General features: G+C 50.7%; 1 protein-coding gene across 1 annotated transcript in view; it reads right to left on the reverse strand.

Moving 5' to 3' along the window:
- SLC4A3 (solute carrier family 4 member 3) overlaps positions 1–25,663 on the reverse strand; it is a 475,170-nt gene that overhangs the window by 377,692 nt on the left and 71,815 nt on the right. Inside the window, exons 4-5 of the mRNA XM_086958435.1 lie at positions 23,261–23,526; positions 13,388–13,509 (exon numbers count right to left, since the gene is read on the reverse strand). Coding sequence (XP_086814561.1) covers positions 13,388–13,509; positions 23,261–23,526 — 388 coding nt within the window. The remainder of the gene's footprint in view (positions 1–13,387; positions 13,510–23,260; positions 23,527–25,663) is intronic.

The following is a 25,663-nucleotide window of genomic DNA, read 5'->3' on the forward strand; positions in this document are numbered from 1 at the left end:
GGCTTGATAATATGCCGTAGAGAATTCCAATAGAAGCCCATGTTCACACCAGAACATGGGCTTCTACGGGAATTCACAAGGGCATATTATCAAGCCCATTATCGCCGTTTTAGCGGCAGTTTCCGGGCGCTAACGCGGCGATAATTTTAACGCCGTTTCTTGATAATATGCCCCTATGGCTTTTCGGTGCCGCGGGTACCCAGCAGGTCCATCGATAGCACCCTGCAGACTCCATGGCCCCAACTTCTCTCCACCCTCTAGTTCGCCCCGATTGTTCAATACCCCGGTTGGAAGACAATCAGCTCCACCTCCCGATACTAGGCCGCACACAGCCAAAGTTACACCTAGTCTGGGTCCTCGGAAAGCAGGTGGCAATATTTAACAAGTTTTAATTCGGGGGTAGAAGTAAACAAGAGGAGTTTAGCACCCACTCGGTAAGATCACCCATAAAACACAATGGTGTGACGCAACTTCTTGACCCGCTTCCAAACTGTCTCAGAAGTGCTACTTCAAAACAGTCAAGCTCTCTTGCTACTACCTGGCACCAATATGTCTTTAGGAGGGCCAGGTGTGGTGAGGTCAGTTTGTCCATCACAATGTGGGTCAGAAGGGAACAACCGATGAATGGGGAGTAGCAAAGGGGAGCCTCTCCATGGGAGGAGGCACCCTGTCAGGTACACATAGTTCAGGGCTCTTCACAGGCAATCCGGACACAGCGTCTGGTGCGTGTTGGAATGGGTCACACCAGACACTTCCAGTCTCTAACATGAAGAGTTGCAAATTCCGTAGATCCCTGAAAATGAGGCACAATGACCATTGCACATTGAGATGGGTTTCACCAGGCTATTCTGGTCATACACAGCAAAGAGTTGCAAATTCTGTACCTCAAGTTCAAGTTCAAGTTCGGGCATTTGTATAGCACACTACTCACCCAGTGGGTCTCACGCTGGCGGAAGGGGTACATTATTTGTCGAATAGCCAGGTTTTAAGTTCTTTTCTGAAGGAGATGTGGTTTTGAGTAAGGCGGAGGTGAGTGGGGAGTGAGTTCCAGGTCTTGGCAGCAAGGAAAGAGAAAGATCTGCCACCCATGGTGGATTTTCGGATGCGCGGGACTGCGGCGAGGGCTTGATTGGACGATCTAAGTTGGCGGGTGGGTTTGTAGAAGGACAGTCGAGTGTTGAGGCATTCGGGTCCTAGATTGTAGAGGGCTTTGTGTGCGTGGGTGAGAAGGCGGAAAGTAATTATTTTGTTGACGGGAATCCAGTGGAGGTCTTTTAAGTGTCCGGTGATGTGATCTAGGCGAGGGATGTCTAATATGAGTCTCGCTGATGCGTTTTGGATGCGTTGGAGTTTTTTCTGTAATTTTGTTGTGATTCCGGCGTAGAGGGTGTTTCCATAATCCAGTCGACTCGTGACCAGTGCGTGGGTGACAGTCTTTCTTGACTCGAGGGGGATCCAGCGGAAGATCTTTTTGAGAATGCGAAGTACCTTGAAGCAGGAGGATGAGATTGCGTTGACTTGTCTGGACATCGAGAGAGAGGAGTCTAGGATGAAGCCAAGGTTACGTGCGTGGTCTGTGGGAGTGGGTGCTGTGCCCAAAGCGGAGGGCCACCAAGAGTCGTCCCAGGCAGAGGGGGAAGATCCTAGGATGAGGACCTCGGTTTTGTCTGAGTTGAGTTTTAGGCGGCTATGTTTCATCTATTCGGCTACTTCTTTCATGCCTTCGTGAAGATTGGTTTTGGCGGTGTTGGGGTCTTTGGTGAGGGAAAAGATTAACTGGGTGTCGTCGGCGTAAGAGATGATGTTGAGGTTGTGTTGACGTGAGATGGGGGCGAGAGGACTCATGTAAACGTTGAAGAGGGTGGGACTGAGTGAAGATCCTTGTGGTACGCCACAGATGACTTCAGTGGCCTCAGAGTTGAATGGGGGAAGTCGAACTCTTTGAGTTCTCCCAGCGAGGAATGAGATGATCCAGTCCAAGGCTTTTCCTTGTATGCCGATGTTGCTGAGGTGTTGTATAAGGGTGCTGTGGCAGACTGTGTCGAAAGCGGCGGAGAGGTCTAGTACAATGAGGGCCACTGTTTCTCCATTGTCCAGTAGTGTTCGGATGTCGTCGGTCGCTGCGATGAGGGCGGTTTCGGTGCTGTGTTTAGCTCGAAACCCAGATTGAGATGGATCAAGGGAGTTGTTGGATTCAAGGAAGGCGGCGAATGGGCCGTGGGTACGTCCTGGGATGGTTTTGCAGCATTGTGGTGTGCGTCCGGGGTTGAGGGCGAGGAGAGTTGCGGCACCATATGTGATTTTAGTGGGTTGAGAACGGCGGGGACCAGGGGGACAGGCGCTGGGCGCGGTCCAGGCGTGGACAGGCGTAGACGGGCTTACCTTTGGCGCACTTTTGGCGCGACTGGGGCGCAATCGTCGCGCGTGAACGCTGCGCGTAGGTCTTTCTGACATAAATGGAGAAGTGGAGGGGGGCAGAGCGTGGGAGGGGGAGGCGGGAGCGTAGGGGGAGGGACGGGCTGCAGGCACAATAAAATGGACGAGACAATAACAGGAGAACAGAACGCTGTGATGCGAGCTGGCGGTGGAACACACGGGCACAATTTACAATAAATAAAATATTAAAGCAATCACAAGTGAAATATGTTCAACAGGCAAAGCAATGCGGAGCGTTCAAAGTTTAAGAACTAAATAGACACAAAGCAATGCGGAGCGCTACGCAACAGAGCGGGTGCCAATTCAATTGAAATAAATTTAAAGAGTGGCAGTGGTGGAGGAGCAGCGCTACGATACCAGTCACAGCGCTATGGGATTCGGGAGGAAGGGTGGAGCGACCGCTTCACACGGAGTCAGGCTGGTCACAGAGGTTCCTCAGCCGGGCCGTTCCTGGTGATTCGTGGGTGGGAGGGGGAGCTGGGAGGCGGGAGCGTAAGGGGAGGGACGGGCTGCAGGCACAACAAAATGGACGAGACAATAACAGGAGAACAGGACGCTGTGATGCGAGCTGGCGGTGGAACACATGGGCACAATTTACAATAAATAAAATATTAAAGCAATCACAACTGAAATATGTTCAACAGGCAAAGCAATGCGGAGCGTTCACAGTTTAAGAACTAAATAGACACAAAGCAATGCGGAGCGCTACGTAACAGAGCGGGTGCCAATTCAATTGAAATAAATTTAAAGAGTGGCAGTGGTGGAGGAGCAGCGCTACAATACCAGTCACAGCGCTATGGGATTCAGGAGGAAGGGTGGAGCGACCGCTTCACACGGAGTCAGGCAGGCTCCATGGAAATGAGGCACAATGTATGGTGCTCAATGAGACAGGTTGCATCAGACCAGTCCAGTCACACAAACGCCGATGCATGTTCAGCAGAGCCACATAGGATATAATTAGGTAATACTCTGGGTACACCCCGAAATCCGAGGGTTGCACCCTATGAAGCGGACACCACACGCAATGAGCATGCAGTTTGCATGTCGCACAATAGAAGGCGTATAAGAAACAATTTCCAACAGGTATCAATTTAAGGCAGTTCAATGATGCATGCAGTCAGCATTACATATGAAAGAAACAAGGAGATTCGTGCGGTTTAAGAGCTTGTAATTCACCAATTCATAAGGGGCGTTCCACATGGAAATACAGTTAAGCAGCACTGTACAGAGGGAATCATGTGACAACCCGAAGGCACTCGGTGAATAGTGATATATACAATTGGTGAAAGGTGATGATGCAAGTGCTGAACGTGAACAGCGTGCGCGGCGCAAGGTGATAAAGAAATACACAGTGTTGGCTCAGCAAGACTTAGTTTTAGTCACTTTAGTCGTAATTTCAACATTTTTCAGGAGCCAAAAACGTTAGATGCGCCATAGATTTGCGCTGTGATGTCGACGGCGTTTCGATCCCCATGAGTCGGGATCCTCTGCAGGACAGGGTTGTTGGGTTCAGGAAGTGCTTGTATATATAAAGCCGGGCTGCTGAGTCGTCTAGGCGAGTGGCCGGAATTGCAGCGAGTCCCGTCTGTGTTATAAGCAGACCGATGACCGCGATGTTCCTGGGTCCATGGGTGAGGCTTGCGAAGGCGGGGGCGGGTTGGGAAGGACAGTGCCTGAGTAAATCTAAGCGGCTGAGCTGCCCCCATTCACTGCGAGCCGTCCAGCCACACCGAGCCTTTGTTGCACCCAGCCGCTTAGATTTACTCAGGCGCTGTCCTTCCATACCCCCCCCGCCTTTCGCAAGCCTCTTTCCAGATCACTCTTTAGCTGCCCTCGGCCAAGCACTTCCTGAACCCAACAACCCTTTCCTGAAGATGATCCCGACTCACGGGGATCGAAACGCCGTCGGCATCACAGCGCAACTCTATGGCGCATCTACCGTTGGGAATTGTTTCTAATACACATTCTACACCCATCCCGACGTAGTTTATGGGTTTTACTTCTGTTGTTCTTTCACAAGAGGGTCCGCAACCAGTGAATCCGTTCGCCACCACTAGATGCTTAAGAGTGCCACGGTCCCTGCAACACGGAAACAACACGCCTCACAAGATTTCTGGGGCTCCGTACTAGGCAATCCGGTTCACACCATGGTACCAGTTTGGATCCAGTAGCCAAGGTGTGCACTTGAGAGGGCAACCCTCTCCAGATGGCACAGGAAGATGGTGTAGGTACCCCAGGGGAGATAATGTCTGTTCCAGAGATCACACTTCAGCAGGTCCTCGGCCCAGGCCAGCATCTATTTCAACAGTAATCCTCCATGTGCACACGGAGTCCTCTGACAATGTGCACCGTACCGTCCCGGTTCTCAGGTCCATGTCCCCACAAGCGTATCCCACCCTTAACTGGCGAAAGGCCTCATAGATGTACTGTTGTGTGTCTTTGAAGTCGGGATGTTTTAGGGGGTTTTCCCTTTGAACCACAGATGTCTTCCCTAAATTGTAGGCCTCACTGCCATAGGTCTTGGATGCAGATCTTAATTTTTAGTGGAGCCATGATCCGGCCCCTAGAAGCTAAGTGTCACAACCTCTATTTTTCATCTGTCCCATTCGACCCTCAAAAGGCAGAAGTCACAATTCCTGTGAGATATCCATGTGTCATGGCTGTTGGCTGGGGGCACAGATGTGCTCCCCCGATCCCTGGTGTCCACTGAAGCCAGGCACCACAGTTCCAAGACTCTTGGAGCACAGAAATGTCAGTATTCTATACACGGGAGTAAATAAAGAAGAAGGCTCCTGGCTGTATAGAATCACCTTCACAAGAACAGACCCCCCGAGGAGGCGGCCGGTGACCTGACTTAAAGACTCCAGATAAAAACTGTTGGATGGTCCCTGCTAAATACACACCAAGGTGCAACCTTCACGTAGGACCCCATGATTAAACAGGTGTCTGCAACAAGAAGCCAGTCAGATGCTTCTAGCAAGGCATTTATGAAGCAGCTGGCCCAACTCTAAGTCCCCCTGATAAAGTCACAAAAGCATGTGGAACTCAGTCCACACATTTTCAAGTTAGGACATTTAAGGAAATACAACAGACAGAAACTGTTTTTCTTAACATCCACATAGTGTCCATAAACTCAACAACCCTGAAGAAGACCTTCCAGAAAAACACTAAAGGCCCAACCTGAAGGTCGAAACGCGTAGGAACACTCATAAACAGGGCCAAGAGCTACCATAAACTGGTTCATTCTGTGCACAAATTTGTGCACTATGATATATGGAAACTAGGATCTCATCCTGTTATTAACTCATGTTCTGACCCCCACCACAAAAAGGCCAAGTAGCATTGTCTAGCACTATATGTAAGAGTACTGAAGCGGCAAAGGTCCCAAAGATAATAAAATGTGGAACACTAGACATGCAACTTCATGTGTTTTGCTGTATGTTTTTTTAATGTAGTCTTTACAAGTATTTAAGAAGTGTTGTCTTTCTTTTTTTTTGCTTTCTATAAGTCTTGTCCCAGATGAATCCTCTGCATGTATTCAATAAGTGTTGTTATGCAATTTTTGCTTTGCACAAGTCTTGTCCCTTGTCATTATGTCCGTAAGTGTATACTATGTTCTCTTAAAAAATCTTGTATTAAAAAAAGCAAAGAAAAAATGCTATGATTTAAGAAGAAGGATTACTGCTTTATTCTATGGAAAATTACTAAAAACAACATACATCAGCGTGATATACCTGAGTGTACACCCCTGTTGAAAAAATAACAGGTCAAATCAAATACAACATAAGGAACTATACTTTGGTTTCTTCTTGTTGGACTTGGCCCTTTTTGCAGGTTCATCCCTAAACGTTATACCTTTCTCCTAGCAATTTCTCTGACATGGTGTTGATGGTTTTAGGCCTCTGGGAACTTTAGCACGGCTGTCCAGTGTAAAGTGTGTGTACTCTCTGTGTTACATTTGGTAAGATTGGTGTACACCTGTTTGGCCTACTTAATTTACCTGTCAGTCCCTTGTAAAGTGGTATCTCATATACCCAGGGTTGGTAACCTAAATGCTACTGGTGACCTTGCAGCGTTGATTGCGCCACCCACCAAATAAGCCTTTCAAACCTACCTCTGGCCTCTGCCATCGCAGGGCTTGTGCGTACAGTGTTACTCTGCTGTGATGTGGCACCTAAAGTGTGTGCCATGCCTGTGACCCCCCTTTCTTCTACCTGTCAGTCACCCCTAAGATAGGCCCTAGCTAGCCATATGGGCAGGGTGCATTATAGGTAAAAGATAGGACATGTACCTTAAGTCTGTGACATGTCCTGGTAGTGGCAAACAGCAAATGTGGTTTCTCACTACTGTGGGGCTGCCCTCCCATAGCAATGCATTGTGAATTCCCTGATAAGTGTTTCAGTGGTAATTCCTGATATGAAAGGAGCAGAGTCGTCATGTTTAGAATATTTTGAATGGTCATAATAAATGCTGCACAATGGTGTGCGCAGATTTATAATAACTATTTTTGAAATGCCACTTTTAGAAGTTGGCATTTCTCTGTGCTATGTGGCTGCCTGATGTGAATTGCACGTCTGGCTTTTGAGTGACAGGGGCTGGAGAGGTGTGTGTGGCTCTAGGAGGGGCAGAGTGAGTCAGCACTGGGCTGAATGGGACATCTACATTTGGAGAAGTGGAAGGAGAAGTCCCTGGTCCCTGAATAGGTCTGTGTCTAGCCTGTACAATGCTGGCTCCGCCCACTGTGGTGTGTCTGATCCCCGAGCCCCCACCTGACAAATGGAAAGAGGAGCCTAGTAAGAAAGTGCTCCAATTCCTCCCTGAACCAGTTGCATCTGGTTCCCCCAAGACCTGCACTGCAGACAAAGGAGAATCTGGGTATAAGTATAGGGGCTGTGACCCCATGTTTGGTGTGCTGTTCCTGACTTGGGTGCATGCTGCTGCTGGGGCCCAACAAGAACCGCCATGGGCGCTTGACCCCTGCTTGAGGGCCCTGTGTGCTGGCCTCCCTGGGCCCAGCTATGCCCCATGGACCTAAAAGAACTTTTTGCTTGGACCTTATTCTTTTTAGGTCCAGGATTGTAGCGCCTCGTGAGCGATTTGCTATGTGCTTCTGGAGGGAGCTGGTCTCTGCAGCACTGGGCTGCATCGTGAGCGCCGGGGAAATCCTGGCAAAGGGATCCCCCGCATTTTTTGATTAAGTGGGAGCCTACCCCGCATTGATGCTTACTTCAGCCGCTGGTTCCCACCCCGCGTTTACCTTTATTTTCGCGGGTACCCACCCCACCTTGATGAGCATATATTTGCCTCGCGGGTGCCCACCCCGCTTATTTGTCTTGTGGGTGCCCACCACACATTGAGGAGTTTATATTGGCCTTGCGGGGGTCCTCCCCACTTATTTACTTTGCGGGTGCCCACCTCGTATTTGAAAATCTCCAACCGGGCCGCCCGATCGAGCGCGGTAACCCAGAAGCCAGGCAAACTGCCTGGTGGGTGGCAGGGCCTGCCGCATGTCGCCGGACGTGAGATGGGCTCCTGTGAGTTAAGGGAACCTCCATGCGCGCCACAGAGGATCCTCGGTGCCTGTCGCCAGTCCAGGGGAGGCCAGAGAAGATCTGAGTTCGGGACCAGCAAAGTCAGGCGAGAGTCCCTGAGGAGTGGAGGCTCTCCAGTGCATGCTGCCTGAGACCAGAGGAGCCCAGAGAGTCCTAGTGAGTGGGGGCGACATGTGCACATTGTTAGTGCCTGAGTGATATCGCCGTTGCGGGCCGCTCCAACAAAGGGGGCATTTTCTTTCACATGGCACACGGAGGAGCCGGTCAACAGGGCTCCCCCATACCCAATAGTGCCAGTGCCTCTTTAGCTCACAGCTGCACCGCACCAGCGTGGGCAGCTGAAACACTGGCCTTATTTGTTTATAGAGTCCCAGTCGGGCTCTCAGGGCACAGTCAGTGCCAGTGCCCATGTCTTACTTCACAGCTGCACGGCCATTAGCGACAGCTGCAACGTTTAGGCCATCATTTCTTTGGGGGCATTTTTGATGAGACTGGAGTGAGATACACTCCTCTGCCCCAGCGCAATTGCTCACTTGTGAATTCTGCGGCATTGGCAGCCCAAGCGCTGACATTATGGACATAGGACATTTGAGCCCAGTGAGAAGGCCAGTTGACCAGGGGGACTGTGTTAGGTTGATAGGGCACCAGGCCCTAACGTGATTTATGTGATGCGCAGGAAATGTGATTATGCACCCTGATTGATGCCTCTACTGTGTTTATGATTATGAGGTTTTGCATAATGTGTTTATGCTTGTGAGGTTATTTTCTACTATGATTTATGCCCCTAATGTGATTTATGATTAGGAGGTTAAGGTCTAATATGTTTAGGCTTATGAGGTTGGCGCATAATGTATTTTACGCCTGATGTGATGCTGATTGCATAGTATGATTTATGTTACAGGATATAATGCTGAGTACGGTGTTTTGCCAGTAATTACTGGTTGTGTTCTACAATTACTATTTTCACTTTGTGATGGTTCCGACAGTGGTCCCATTGGCCCTGTCATGTGCATATATTCCCCTGTAAATATTGCCTAGCGCCAGTTGGCTCAGTGTATATTGTGTGATTACTATTCTAATATGTTTTATGATAATACAAAGGCTATTTTCATACATAACCTTGTGTGGAGTTCCTTTTGTGGTGTGCCAAGTATGTTGCTGCTGAGTGTGTGTTCCGCCAAAGCTTTACACCTCCGGGATAAGCCTGACTGCTCGTGCCAAGCTACCAAGGGGGTGAGCAGGGGTTATCTTCAGCGTGTAACTCCCTTGCCCAGACTAGAGTGGTGGTTTCTGCCTGGCTTATGCGCATGTCCTAGCCAACCAGAGATCCCATTTCTAACACTTCCCTTAAACAGAAATGTGATTGATGGTCTGGGAGGCACGCCTTTTTTAATTCTCCGTGTATTGATTCTAGCCTTCACAGTCCACAACTGAATCACTCCCCCGTAAGATACATAAAGTATTCTATAAGTGGCATTCCTAAGCGAGTTATGCAAAAAAAAACTTTATCAATGGAAAGAGTTTGGCATGGTGAATCCATTGATATGAAACGTTATGAGGCTGCCCCACTGCAATCCACCACTGCAGTGCAAAGTATTGTCAATCACAGGCAACATAGGTGTGGGTGCCCACTCACAGTGGCCGACACTGGCTACCCTCAAGTGATACCAATGCACACCCACCGGTCTGCAATGACAGATATGCCCATGTTTCTGAACATGGAATCAACACCATTTCTCAACACGGATAGGAAGGGAGCATGCACTTTCACACCGTAATTGTGGTGGGAAAGGGTCCAAATCTCAGAGGCCACATAAGAAAATCAGCAAAACCTAGGTGGAAAAAGCAGAAACATTCCGGGAACCTCTACCAGACGAGTATCAGGTCCAACATGGCCCCTCCTCACTCCCTCCCCCCAGCCGACAGTGAAAAGGTTCTATCCGGCTTCGCGGTAGTCCTGCTAACAGGGCCATCTGCATTGGAGTGGTTGACCACCTCAACAGTTTTGGATTCTCACCCCTCATCTCCATTAGCCACCTGAGGGGTTGATTGTCTATTTGAACCAAGAAGTGTGTGTCTCAAACAAATACAGCTGCAACTTATTCTGGGCCCAGACAAAGGTGTAGGCTTCGGTGCTCCACCACCTCTCCTGTGGGAGTAACTTCCAGGAGATGAAGGCTACCGGCTGGTCTAAGCCCTCCTTGTTCAGTTGAGAAAGTACCACCCCGATACCATGTTCAGTGGTATCCGTCCGAACAATGAACTCCCGGGGGATGTCCGGGGCCAGGAGCACAGGCACTCTACATATGGACTGTTTGACGGAGTCAAATGCCGTTTGGCAGGCCTGCGTCCAGATTTCATTGCTGGACTGCTTATTTGAAGTCAGCTCCGACAAGGGGGTCGTGCTGGTGTCATATCCCTTGATAAACCTCCAGTATTACCCAGCAAGGTCCAAGAAGTCCATGATGCCCATTGGGGATTTGGTGGACTACCAGGCCAGGATAGCTTCAACCTTGGCCTGCAGGGGTTGCACCTTACTCCAGCCCACCCGGTTTGCCAAGTACACCACTGACTCCTGCCCTATCTGGCACTTACTGGCCTTGATAGCCAGGCCTGCTTGCTGCAGAGCCTGAAATACTTCCTGGAGTTAAAAGAGATGATCCTCCCAACTGTTACTGAAGACAGCAAAGTCGTCCAGATAAGCACCTGAGAAGACCTCCCTCACAGCAAGGACCTGGTTCACCAGGTTCTTGAAGGTGGTGGGGGCATTCTTGAACCCAAAGGGCATGACCCTGAATTGGTAATGCCCTTCCGGAGTGGAGTAGGCAGTTTTTTCCCGGGCTCCCTTGGTGAGGCTGATCTGTCAATACCTGGAGATGAGGTCGAAAGTACTGAAATACTGTTGATCAACTCATCTGCCGGCGGAATCGGACGGGCATCCATCCGGGTCACTGAGTTCAGACCTCAATAGTCCACAGAGAACCTTTGTTCAGGAGTGGTGCCCACCGAGGTGGTTTTTGGCACCAGTACCAGCTGACTGGGCCAGAGTCTGTTGGAGGGTTCTATGGCCCCCAACTCAAGCATTGTAGACACTTCCGCCTTGATCACCTTATCCGACAACCAGTAAGATTTGCGCTTGATGTTGAGGTTGTCGCACGTGTCCACGTCATGGGTGCACAGGTAGGTCGTCCCCAGGGTAAGGGAGAACAGAGAGGGTAGCTGTCCAAACACTTGCTGGCAGTCACTCTGCTGGTCAAGAGTTAGGGTGGGGGGGGCGGGAATACTCCTTCCATCGACCCATTTGGCTCCTTGGAGTCTAGGAGATCAGGGGGAGGCTCACGCTTCTCTTCCTCTGTTCCATCTGTTGCCAGTAGCATGATAACCTCAGACCTCTTAAAAAGTGTGGGTTGAAGCGATTGACGTGCACTACCCATCTGGGTTATATTGGGGTCTGGAGATCCACCAAGTAGGTCTAGATCCTCCATCACCCACACTTTCTGTCCTGCTGTCAATTCCACGGAAGTGGCGTTCTTGTCGTACCACTCCTTCATGAGGGACCTCATGACATTGTGGGAGGTTTACTTCCACAACCTGCCTATTTGGCTCCTGAACACCAGCATGTGGCTTAGTACATCCCAGGGGGTTCTCTTGGGAGACTGCTCCCAGCCTTCCTTGACCAAACTCAGAGGTTCCGGACTGGATGCCCAAACAGGAGTTCAAAGTTATTAGACCCCACTCCCTTCTGAGGGACCTCCCAATAGGCAAACAACATAACATAACATGTACATTTGTAAAGCGCACATATCACCTAAAGGTCTCAAGTAGCTGAATAACAGATATATATTGTTACCCAACTCTAAGGTACTCATTTTATCGACCTCAGAAGGATGAAAGGCTGAGTGGACCCGCCAGGATTTGAACCTGTGACCATGAGGTCGAACACAGGCCCATACAGTGGATGGATTAGTCCACTGTGCCACCGGACCCAGCATACAGACATGGCAGGAGCACTTCCCACTTTTTCCCTTGGTGTTCACCAGAGCTGCGATGGAAGGTTGGACACATAGTGCCCAGAACCAGGGGTACAAGTGCACCCACTCTAGACTAGACATGTGCTTACTAATACAAGTGTCAATGTGATGGCAGGCGGCACTTGCAATAACGTGCGCCAGCAGTACGGGTGTGCACCTTTGGCTGACTGAAATGGCAGGCTGCTCAGGAGCGTAATCACATTAGATGCCAGTGCACATCCAACGGTCAGCAGTGACAGACTGGCACATGTTTCAGAACATTGAGTCAGAGCCACTTCCCAACACGGGTAGGAAGGGTGCTTGCACTATCAGTGTATTTACAGTGGGAAAGTGCCCGGAGGCCGCACAAGAGAATCAGCAAAACCCATGCGGAAAATGCAAACAAATTAGGGAAATCCGTCCTGACAAGTATCTGGTCCAACAGTATGTATGTGTGTATGTATGTATGCATGTATGTAAGTGTGCATGGTATGTATATATGTATATATGTATGCATGCATATGTGTATGTATGCATGCATGTGTGCATGTATATGTATACAAGTATGTGTGCATGTATGCATGCATGCATGTATGTGTACATGTATGCATGCATGTTTGTATGTATGCATGCATGCATGTATCTATGTATGTATGTATATGTGCATGCACGCATGTATGTAAATGTACATGTATGCATGTGTGTATGTATGCGTATATATGCATGCATGCATGTATGTATGTATGCATGTGTGCATGTGTAAAGTGATATTTGTAGAGCGCAAACCCAGCTATAGATCAAGATTCATTGCAGTGAACAGAACCTTAGAACATTTTATATCAACATTGTGGACCTGGTTTCTTTTTACATTTATGTGGACCTCATAACTTTGAATTTAACACCATTGCCACTATCGGATAAAGAGTTCAATTTATTCAAATTTTTTATTTAAATAATGTTGCTGATATGGTCACTTTTTCTTTAATTGATTTAAGTCAAATGACTATTCGCAGACCACCTAGGATGAACACTGGGCCCCTGCACACACACGGCTGGCGCTGTCGTGTGCTGCTCACCGTCTTCTGATTAGTTTAGCCCCACTCACTCACTCACTCACTCACTCACTCACTCACTCACTCACTCACTCACTCACTCACTCACTCACTCACTCACTCACTCACTCACTCACTCACTCACTCACTCACTCACTTACTCACTCACTCACTCACTCGCTCGCTCACTCACTCACTCACCCACTCACTCACTCACTCACTCACCCACTCACTCACTCACTCACTCACTCAATCAGTCACTCACTCACTCAATGCTTGACTAGTCTGACTGCAGACCAGCTTCAGGCTGTGGGTGGGAGAGGGATGAAGAACATACCTTCCTTCTGGGTCCTGTGGACTGGAATCAACTGGTGGATGTTCTGAAGTCTCACATTCTGGCCGATGAAGACTGTCCGACGGTGGGAACGTCAACGACTCTTCGTCACTTCCAATGGAAAACTAGAGGATCCAAGAAGAATCAGTTAGATGAAAGCCACCCTGCTGGAGAACCCACCTCTCCTGCTCCCACCCTAGCGCTTTGAGTACACAAGAGTCACTTCATTGAGAAACCAAGACTTGCCCAACCAATGCACATGACGTCACACTGTTTACCCAAGCCTACACCATACAGCTCACCCAGCATCATCTGCATTCATGAATGTCAACACCAGTGCGTGCAACCCAACAGTGTTCACCACACGGACACACTCATGACATTACAAAGGTTGACAGTCTCTCACTCCACACACAGGTCACCACTCACGATGGCCAACACAAGGACAGGGTCATGACCCTACAAAGATTGGCAGCCTCTCACACCACACATAGGTCGCCACTCACGATGGCCAACACAAGGACAGGCTCATGGCCCTACAAAGATTGGCAGCCTCTCACACCACACATAGGTTGCCACTCACGATGGCCAACACAAGGACAGGGTCCTAAAAGCTTGTCAGCCTCTCACACCACGTACAGGTCACCGCTCATAGTGGCCACCATAGGGACATGCTTATGACCCTACGTAGGCTTGCAGGCTCTCACATCATGCACAGGTCCCGATGATGTTAGCCCCCACAAGGACAGGCAAATCATCTCACAAAGGTTGGTAGACTCTCACACCGCACAAAAGTCGTCGCTCACAGTGGCCACCACAAAGACAAGCTCATGACTCAAAAAGTTGGCAGCCGCTCATACCACACACAGGCCACAACTCCTGGGGATCATCACAAGGACACGCTCATGACCCTACATAGATTGTCAGCCTCTCACACCGCACATAGGTCGCCGCTCACAGTGGCTACCACAAGGACACGCTCATGACCCTACATAGATTGGCAGCCTCTCACACCGCGCACAGGTCACCCCTCATGTTGGCTACCACAAGGACATGCTCATGACCCTACATAGATTGGTAGCCTCTCACACCACACATAGGTCGCTGCTCACAATGGCCACCACAAGGACACGCTCATGACCCTACAAAGGTTGGTAGCCTCTCACACTGCACATAGGTCGCCACTCACGGTGGCTACCACAAGGACACACTCATGACCCTACAAAGGTTGGCAGCCTCTCACACTGCACATAGGTCGCCACTCACGGTGGCTACCACAAGGACACACTCATGACCCTACAAAGGTTGGCAGCCTCTCACACTGCACATAGGTCGCCACTCACGGTGGCTACCACAAGGACACACTCATGACCCTACAAAGGTTGGCAGCCTCTCACACTGCACATAGGTCGCCACTCACGGTGGCCACCACAAGGACACACTCATGACCCTACAAAGGTTGGTAGCCTCTCACACTGCACATAGGTCGCTGCTCACGATGGCCACCACAAGGACACGCTCATGACCCTACAAAGGTTGGTAGCCTCTCACACTGCACATAGGTCGCCGCTCATAGTGACTACCACAAGGACACGCTCATGACCCTACAAAGGTTGGCAGCCTCCGACACTGCACATAGGTCACTGCTCACGGTGGCCACCACAAGTACAGGCTCATGACCCTACAAAGGTTGGCAGCCTCTGACACCGCACATAGGTCGCCGCTCACGGTGGCCACCACAAGTATAGGCTCATGACCCTACAAAGGTTGGCAGCCTCTCACAACGCACATAGGTCGCCGCTCATGGTGGCCACCACAAGGACATGCTCATGACCCTACAAAGGTTAGTAGCCTCTCACACCACACATAGTTCACCGCTCACAGTAGCTACCACAAGGACACGCTCATGACCCCACAAAGGTTGGCAGCCTCTCACAACGCACATAGGTCACCACTCACGGTGGCCACCACAAGGACACGCTCATGTCCCTACAAAGGTTGGCAGCCTCTCACAACGCACATAGGGCGCCACTCACGGTGGCCACCACAAGGACACGCTCATGTCCCTACAAAGGTTGGCAGCCTCTCACAACGCACATAGGTCGCCGCTCACGGTGGCCACCACAAGGACATGCTCATGACCCTACAAAGGTTGGTAGCCTCTCACACTGCACATAGGTCACCGCTCACAGTGGTTACCACAAGGATACGATCATGACCCCACAAAGTTTGGCAGCCTGTCACGCCACACACAGGTCGCCGCTCACGGTGGCCACCACAAGGACATGCTCATGACCCTACAAAGGTTGGCAGCCTCTCACAACGAACATAGGTCGCCGCTCACGGTGGCCACCACAAGGACATGCTCATGACCCTACAAAGGTTAGTAGCCTCTCACACCACACATAGTTCACCGCTCACAGTGGCTACCACAAGGATATGCTCAAGACCCTACAAAGCTTGGCAGCCTCTCACACCGCACATAGGTCGCCGCACACAGTGGCTACCACAAAGACACCCTCATGACCCTACAAAGGTTGGCAGCCTCTCACACCGCACATAGGTCGCCGCACACAGTGGCTACCACAAGGACACGCTCATGACCCTACAAAGGCTGGCAGGCCCCCCACCGCACATAGGTTGCTGCTCATGGTGGCCACCACAAGGACACGCTCATGACCCTACAAAGGTTGGCAGCCTCTCACAACGCACATAGGTTGCCACTCACGGTGGCCACCACAAGGACACGCTCATGACCCCACAAAGGTTGGCAGCCTCTCACAACGCACATAGGTCGCCACTCACGGTGGCCACCACAAGGACACGCTCATGTCCCTACAAAGGTTGGCAGCCTCTCACACCGCACATAGGTCGCCACTCACGGTGGCCACCACAAGGACACGCTCATGACCCCACAAAGGTTGGTAGCCTCTCACACCGCACATAGGTCGCCGCACACAGTGGCTACCACAAGGACACGCTCATGACCCCACAAAGTTTGGCAGCCTCTCACACCGCACACAGGTCATCACTCACGGTGGCCACCACAAGGACACGCTCATGACCCTACAAAGGTTGGCAGCCTCTCACACTGCACATAGGCCGCCGCTCACGGTGGCCACCACTTAGGACACACTCATGACCCTACAAAGGTTGGCAGCCTCTCACACTGCACATAGGTCGCCACTCACGGTGGCTACCACAAGGACACACTCATGACCCTACAAAGGTTGGAAGCCTCTCACACTGCACATAGGTCGCCACTCACGGTGGCTACCACAAGGACACACTCATGACCCTACAAAGGTTGGCAGCCTCTCACACTGCACATAGGTCGCCACTCACGGTGGCTACCACAAGGACACACTCATGACCCTACAAAGGTTGGCAGCCTCTCACACTGCACATAGGTCGCCACTCACGGTGGCTACCACAAGGACACACTCATGACCCTACAAAGGTTGGCAGCCTCTCACACTGCACATAGGTCGCCACTCACGGTGGCCACCACAAGGACACACTCATGACCCTACAAAGGTTGGCAATGTCTCACACTGCACATAGGTCGCCACTCACGGTGGCCACCACAAGGACACACTCATGACCCTACAAAGGTTGGCAATGTCTCACACTGCACATAGGTCGCCACTCACGGTGGCCACCACAAGGACACACTCATGACCCTACAAAGGTTGGCAGCCTCTCACACTGCACATAGGTCGCCACTCACGGTGGCTACCACAAGGACACACTCATGACCCTACAAAGGTTGGCAGCCTCTCACACTGCACATAGGTCGCCACTCACGGTGGCCACCACAAGGACACACTCATGACCCTACAAAGGTTGGCAGCCTCTCACACAGCACATAGGTCGCCACTCACGGTGGCTACCACAAGGACACACTCATGACCCTACAAAGGTTGGCAGCCTCTCACACCGCACACAGGTCATCACTCACGGTGGCCACCACAAGGACACGCTCATGACCCTACAAAGGTTGGCAGCCTCTCACACTGCACATAGGTCGCCACTCACGGTGGCTACGACAAGGACACACTCATGACCCTACAAAGGTTGGCAGCCTCTCACACTGCACATAGGTCGCCACTCACGGTGGCCACCACAAGGACACGCTCATGACCCTACAAAGGTTGGCAGCCTCTCACACCACACACAGGTCATCACTCACGGTGGCCACCACAAGGACACGCTCATGACCCTACAAAGGTTGGCAGCCTCTCACACGCACATAGGTCGCCGCTCACGGTGGCCACCACAAGTATAGGCTCATGACCCTACAAAGGTTGGCAGCCTCTCACACCGCACATAGGTCACCGCTCATGGTGGCCACCACAAGTACAGGCTCATGACCCTACAAAGGTCGGCAGCCTCTCACACCGCACATAGATCGCCGCTCACGTTGGACAGCACATCCAAGTCATTTTTAACCTTTACCGACTTTACCCAAGAATCCAAAAGGACCTTCAAACCTCAATTAATGGTCACTTCTCAAGAACACAGGAAGCATAAGGCCTCCCCTCCTTGCAGCCACCACCCTAAGACCAGAGAAAAGCAGTTCCAGGCTGGGGACACCAGAGCAACTGTGAGCTTCATGATGTTCAATGACAGGGAGTTGTAGCAGCTCCAGAGAGCTGGGGACGCAGCAGCTGTTTGATAGTCATAGGGGGTTGGAAAATATATTGTGGTTATTGCTGTTCGCATTGCTATCTTTGGGTCCAGGGGGACAAAGACTGACCAGAGGCGACAGGATCTGTGCATAAGCTGACCAAAGTACATAGTCTGTCCAATGACCTTTCTTCAAAGGTGAAGATTGTGCAAAGTGGGGTAGAGGCCATAGAGACTGGGACCTGGGCATCACCAAAGGGCTTGTGTATCATGACTGAGACCAAACTTAGTTGGGTAGTATCCAAAGGGACCGGGACCTGGGCATGGCCAAAGGGCACCCCCATCATGCCTGAGACAGTGCACAGTGGGGTGGGGGCCATACAGACTCGGACCAGGGCATGGCATAAGGTTAGACGCATCAGTGTTGAGACCGTGCACGGTGTGGTAGGGTCCACAGAGACTGCGACCTTGGCATGGCTAAAGGGCACCCCATCATGGCTGAGACAGTGCATGGTGGAGTGGGGGCCAAAGTGACTAAGACCTGCGCACGTATCCAGTGTGCTGTACATGGCTGAGACCATGCGCAGTCGGGTCAGTGCATGACAAATAAGCAGGGGATGTATGAAAAGGCAGGGTACAAGCCATGGACCTACCCATGCCCAGTGGGGACTGGATTTGGGGCATGGCTGATGAGCGGGCCTGTGCACAGCAGCTGCTGCATACAGCCAATGGCTGCGCTTAGTGTCTTATCTCTGATGATGGGGGCACTTGATGCAAGGGTTCAAAGACCATGCCTACGCCTGATGCGCACAGCCAGCGGATATACCTAAGGGTGAACTCAATGGGCACAGATGGACAGAGTGCAGGGCCGATGACCACGTCATGCTTCCAGGACCCACTGGGTAAGGCCAAAGTCAACGGATAGAGGTCTGTGTAGGGTAACCGGGGGCACTGCATGCATGGCATGGGCAGAAAGGTACGCCCTTTATCCAAGTCACTTGTGCTTGGCCTAGAGTCCTGCAAGGTGGGTATGGAAGGAGCAGGGACCATGTGCTGTTTCCATCTGAAGATAGGACACACTGAAATGTACAGTATTAAAACAAATAGCGTTAGACCTCTCAACCTTATGGAGGTCTCCTCCAAACGTTTTGACCTACGCATCCATTTTTTTCACTGATCTAATTTTTTTGGCCTTAGGACTATTAGGACTCTGGGCACTTTACAACTGCTGACCAGTGCTAAAGTGCATGAGGTCTCTCCTTTGAAGATGGTGGAATTGACTTACATTCAATTGGCACATTTAATTTACTGATAAATTCATAGTAAAGTGGTACCACATGTACACAGGATCCTTAAATCAAATGTGGAAGCAGAACTAATTGTACCACCCACTTAAGTAGCCTTTTAAACATGTCTCAGGCCTTCCACTCCAGTGTGTGTGTGCAGTTTGAAACTTTTATTTCAGCCTGCTAAGCCAAATCCCTTACAAGGCCAAACCTCCTTTTTTATACATATACACCACCCCTAGAGTAGGCCCTACACATTCCCAAGGGCAGGTTGCAGTGTATTTAAAAAGTTGGACATCTACTTTTTTACATAGACTGCGGCCATATTACAGAAAATGCTGTGGGGGCGCAAGGGACATTTGTGCCTTCTTTGCGTGCCCCGGGGGCACTTTGGTATTATAGAAAGGGCCTTCCTTCATTTGCATGGGCAGTGGCCCATGTAAAGGAGGGAATCCCTTTGCCTGCGTCAAATTACCGAGCGCCGAGGCAATCATGCCCTTAGGAGGCGTAATAACGGTGCACCACCAAAAGGTGGTGCACCGTCAGTGTGCCCCCTGAGGACAGCCCTCTTGAGGGATAAAAGGGGGTTTCATGGCGCCCCACACATCTCCCTGCAGGTGGGTGCAGTCACTCACTACACCCTCCGGTAATGGGATCTCTGATCCCTTTTGAAAGTGCAGGTGGTTACTGTCTGCACTGTGAAACATGGTGCAGCTTTCAAACAGCGATTCCACATTTCTCTTGAATACGCTGCCCGGGGCGCAGCACGAGTTTGCCGCTGCACTGAGCACAGTGCATTCTTCATAGTAGGGCGCACTTTCCCTCTTTGCACCCAGCGCACCAGAGCAGCTGAGAGCACCTGCTGAAAGGTGAACCATGGTGCAAACAGGGAAAGTCACCCTTTCAGTAATACGCATCCTGGAAGTGAGAAACTCTTACATTCGTTGTTCACTACTGGGAGGCCTACATCTCTCACAGGATAATTGCGAGCAAGTTAGAAGTCGAATGTGGTACCTGCAGACTTTTATTTTAAAACCCTCTTTAATGGGGAAGTCGGATTTTAAGTCACAATTCTGAAACTGTCACTTTTAGAAAGTTTGCATTTTCTTGTCCCAACCATTTGATGCCTGAAGCCTGTATCCCAGGGCCCATCGCTAGCTGTAGCCGGCAGTTGGCCTTTGTATATTGCTCCCAGACAGTGAGACAAAGGGGGAATAGGTGTTTGCAGGATGGACCATCTCTGACTTGATCGAGGGGGGTTTGGTCACCTGCCACACTTGCACATGCTGGGGCACACTCACAAAGGGTTTGACACTAGTCTTTTGTGACCCCAGAAAACAAAGGCCAGGCAGGGAGGTAGGAACTTGGATGGAATCCTCAAGAACCTGCTCCTTCTTCAAAGCTGGCACCAAGTATCAATAATGGGCCCTCAGTGCCACCTCTACAGTACACCTCTGGACCTGTGGAAACCTCAGAAGGACTGCAAAAAGGACTGTGAGGGAACTGCATCTCTGTACGTACACTAAAATGAAGTACACGATGTACAGAGTGTGAGAAATCCCCAAAGTGCAGGCAGAGGTTAAAGCAGATAATATTAACTCTCTTTTGCTGATAGGCGCACACATAGAATGTAGTGAGCCCTGTCTTACGGCTAAAGGCCTGCAGTACGGGTGACTTACCTATACCTTATGCAGTGTATGGGAAGCATGACACACAGGGCTGTGCATCAAAACACGCAGCCTGCAATGGCAGAGAGCATGGCCTTGGTGAAGGGGCCCTGGGGTGGCACAACCAGTGCTGCAGCCCCAGAGGACACTCTTTAGTGGCCATGCCCTCAGCACCAGGGGTAACTTTTACTAGGGACCTACAGGGGTAAACGAAGTTGTGTAAATCATAGTATAGTTTTGGGGAAAGAGTTCTGGCACGGGGAACCGGGTTAGCAGGAACTCAGTCCATTTCCAGTTCGAAATTACATCAGACATCAGGCAAAAAGTGGAGGCTACGAATGTGAAAAGAGGCCTTTTCCTACAGAATGCTACTCTTTTGCCCTCCTGCCCTGCTGCCCCGCAAGAAAGACTAGACCTGCAACTTGATCCCAGGAACAAGAGAGTGATTCCAAGGGCTAGTTGGCTGGCGTCCTGATCAGAGCCTCAGGGACAAAAAAAGGCTCACTCAACCTTGAACCCAGCCCCTGGACTCTGTAAATCTTGCCCCCCAGGTGGTACCACCCAAGTCCTAGACCCTTCGAAGTGGGCCTGAAGGTGCTCTGCCAGCACAGCTGTTTTCCTGTGGGCAGAAATGAAGCATTTCCTCACAGCTCCACTCCAGAACCGCCGCTGCACAACGTATCCCTGATGCAGGACCTCGCATCGCAGCCCTTAGCTTCCTTGGACCCGCCGCTGCACGGTGCCTACTCGACACAGGCCTTCCCATCAAAGCCCCTCATCAAGGCCATCTTGGACAATGATGCAGGACTTCGAATTTCAGCCCCACAGCTTTTTCCGAATCACTGCTGCGCAACATATCTTCAGTGATGGACTTCACATCGCAAGCCCCTTGTCGATGACATTATCGACACCGCAGGACTCTGCGTTGCAACCCCACAGCCCCTTGGAACTGCCATCGAGTGGTGCATCCTCGATACCGGATCTTGCAAGGCTCTGCAACCAGGTTTCAAGGTACTCTCTTCAGCGGGCCTAACTTGGTCCCTGTATCCGGCCCGTGCTCCATCGCGGTCAGCTTGAAACTGTGACTTTGTCACTGTCTGGCTTCGACCAGATAACTGCAGTTGGCACTTTGTGCCTCTAGGCACTATTTACACTTAAAACTTTAAAATTGCATAGCTCCGGTTCTGCTGACTGGATTTTTATTGGTTTGGGTTATTGTGTTTTCACTTAATTACTGTTGGAAGTGCTGCATACATACTTTACAAATTACCTCAGAGTTGAGCCTGACTGCTTCGTGCCAAGCTACCAGGCGGTTTCACACAGGTTAGTTTGAGTTTGCTTGTGACTTCACCCTGACAAGATCTGTGCCACCCCCCTCAACCAGTCACCCAATTCCCAACAAATAGCAAGTCGTGACGTCATGAGCAGTCTATGTCGGGCGGTAGCTGCGACTGTGTAACCTCCTTAGCTGGCACATTTCAATGCTTTTTAGATGTTGTGTTTTTGACACTATTGCACAATAGCTGTGGTTTTTGTTGGATAACGTTGTCCAACTGCTTCTAACATAACTCTAAATGATTATTAAATACGGTATGGAATTAATTATTTTTTTGGTTACTTGTGTGGTTGCCCTTTAACAGTAAGGACTACACACACGCATATGTTGTGGCTCAGGAACACAACCGACATATGGCAGGTTCTGTAAAGCGTACAACAAACCTCTTCCTGTACATCCTTCCCCCATCGCTTACCCAACATCTGCAACATCTGGAGGCTCACACCCACCAACCACTTCACGCCTGCAATCCTGCAACTAAACCTCTTCAGCAGATACATGCCACCTCTGCATACCTGTGCTACCAGTGATGCACCACCAGATTCAACATGCCAGCTGCCAAACCCACCAACAATCAACATGTATGTCCATGAAGCAATACCTCTCAAGGTTGGCACTCACAGCCTCCTTGCCCTCGTCTCTCTTAACTCCTCGTATGAGAGGCTGCATGACCTTTGAGATGTCCTGAATGTACTGCTAGGGTCATCTCCCAGCAGCGCCTAAGGTACCTTCATCGTGAGCTCTGTTCATGCACCAACGCTCTTCTTACCGCACTATCATCTCTGTGCCCAAACATATCCAATGGTAAACAACGTCAAGTTCCACTCTTGGACCCCACTTGTGTGTCCCCCCACACCCTTCCATGGTCTCTTCCTCTGGTGAACAAACTGCCCCCCACTGGTGGGATATGTGTGGTTTCTCTGGTCAGCTGACTACACTGTATCCAGATTGGACCCACCTTTGGTTTAGCGGGGACTTCTTCCTCTGGGGTCGCCACATACTCTGGTGTCTCTGCTTCGGACACTCCATCTTCCTCTTCCTCCTCCTCCTCGTTCTCTTCCCGGATGCTTGGCGTGGAGCCCACAGATGGCAGTACACTCTTTTCTTTCTTTCTCTTCTTCTTGCGGATCTCCTCGCGTCGAGGCGCTTTCCTCCTGAACTTCATGGAGGCCGGCAGGTGGGAGGACAAGGGGTGGTGGATGTGGTGGGAGGTGTGCCGGTGACCTGAAGAAGAAGAGGGGGCAGGTGAGGCGCAAGAGAAGAAGGCCCAGGCTAGGTGCATCACCAGCAGCGCTGGCACAAACAGGAAGTTACATCATCTAAAATGAGGGCATTAAAGGGGATGGCTGGCAGCGTTTAAAGACCCCAAGGGTGTCAATACAGTGGGGAAGTTACCACAAAAGAGAATTCGTACAAACAATTACATTTACTTTAAACTTAGAAACACAGAAGAAGAGGAGAGAAAGATATTGTTAAGCATTTGGAAAACTCAGGTTTAAACACAACAGACACAGTGAGTGTTAAATACAGAAGTCCGTAAAAGCAGTGAGGAGGAAACATCTTCCAGAGAAAATAAGCAGAAAATGAGGAACACAAGAAACATTAAGATAATTCTTCACAAAACAAGGACAGATGTTGGGCGTTGCACAAAACTGTGTTTTTGTTGCAGTAACCTCCCCACTTTTGCCTAGTATTTGACACAACTTTGACTGTAAGTGTGCTGGGTTCCCGCTAACCAGGTGCCCAGCATCAGTATTCTTTCCCTAAACTGTACCCTTGCTGCACAGTTGGAACCCCTTTAGGCTCGATGTAAGTCCCTAGTAAATGATACCCTGGTACCCTATAATTGAAACTAAAGAGGGTATCTAAGGGCTGCAGCATGAACTGTGCCGCCCTAAGGGACCCCTCACCAAGCTCGTGCAGCCTGCTATTGCAGCCTGTGTGTTTTGGTGCAGAGAACAAGGAGGGGTCGACATGGCACACTCCCCTGTGTGCTATGCAGGTAAAATACTACATGTGCCCTAGGTAGGGCACCCCCACAGCAGGCCTTACAGCCCTAAGGCCGGAGGCACTATACCCCATGCGTGGGCATATCTGCAAGAGTGGATGTGTTTCTGTGATATCCAAGTCAATTCTTAGATACCACAAGCGCACAGGGAAGCCGTAGCAAGCACATGGCCTGGTCACTCATGATTAGGAGTGCCCTCGCTACGTGATGGCTTCGCTGTACCCCCAGAAGTTTCTTACCAAACATCTTGTCTTAATAAACCCAAACTAATGCAAGTGTTGGATTTATTAATAAATGCACCCAGAGGGCACCTCAGCGGTGTCCCCTCAAAACCTTCTGACTACTAGTGAGTTGACTGACTGGTCTGGACCAACTAGCCACCACAATCGAGTTTGTGGCCCCGTGAGGTGACAGCCTTTGCGCTCAGAGGCCTGGAACACAGCCGGCTCTGGGTGGAGGTGTTTACACCTCCTCCATGCAGGATCTGCATTCCAGGGCAGGAAGCTTCAAAGGCCTTGACGCCCTCGTTATGCAACCCTGGCCTCTCCAGATAGTGGAGATGCCCCCACTTTTTGGCGGCAAGAGAGGTGAGAAAATTAGTAAGATTAGGAGGTGTGCCCACACCGAGCCAGCAAGGCACCTAAGGTGGACCAGCTGACGTGGACAAGACTATTTCAAAGTCCTGCACCTAGTTTTGGATATAATTAGCCTCTTAGGGTCAGGGTTATGCCCACTTCCCACAGGAAGTGGGCATATAGAAGGTGTAGACACCTTTGGCTACTACCTGTCACTCCCCTTTAAAACAATTGAGTATTTAGGAGGCCCCCTGAGCCCCCCTGAACCCAAGAACTCAGATTCAACAGATCAATAAAGTAGGATGAAGAGTCACTGTCTGGTGTGCAATCCTGCCTGCCCGCAACTTTCTCGACAACCGGAACAGAGTGACTTGTCCTGCAAACTGGAGAACTACCACAGCCTTGGGCAGCCTGCCAGCGCCTCGAAAATCGCCTACAGTTTCCCTTGGAGTGGAGGAGCTCCTCCCCTAAAGTCCACAGGCACCGAAGAGCAGAGTCCAGCCTATCACCTTGCAGCTCCCCTGCCAGACCGACCACCACCACAGATGACCAGGATGAGGTACCGGTGCTCTGGAGGGTCAGATCTGTCTCCCCACTCAGTGTGAAGACACCAGGACGCACCGGAGCCGTGCAGCACCAATCCCCAGGGTACAGGCCGCCTTGCACCAAACACCAACAGTGAGAGTACAGGCCGGATTCCCACTGAACCACAACGAGCAGCCATTGAGGGATGTCAGCTTCACTGAGACCCACTTCATGAGTGGCCCAGCTGTCCTGA

This window comes from Lissotriton vulgaris, chromosome 2_1 (genome assembly GCF_964263255.1).
Source record: "Lissotriton vulgaris chromosome 2_1, aLisVul1.2, whole genome shotgun sequence".
In the NCBI taxonomy this organism is placed as follows: domain Eukaryota; kingdom Metazoa; phylum Chordata; class Amphibia; order Caudata; family Salamandridae; genus Lissotriton; species Lissotriton vulgaris.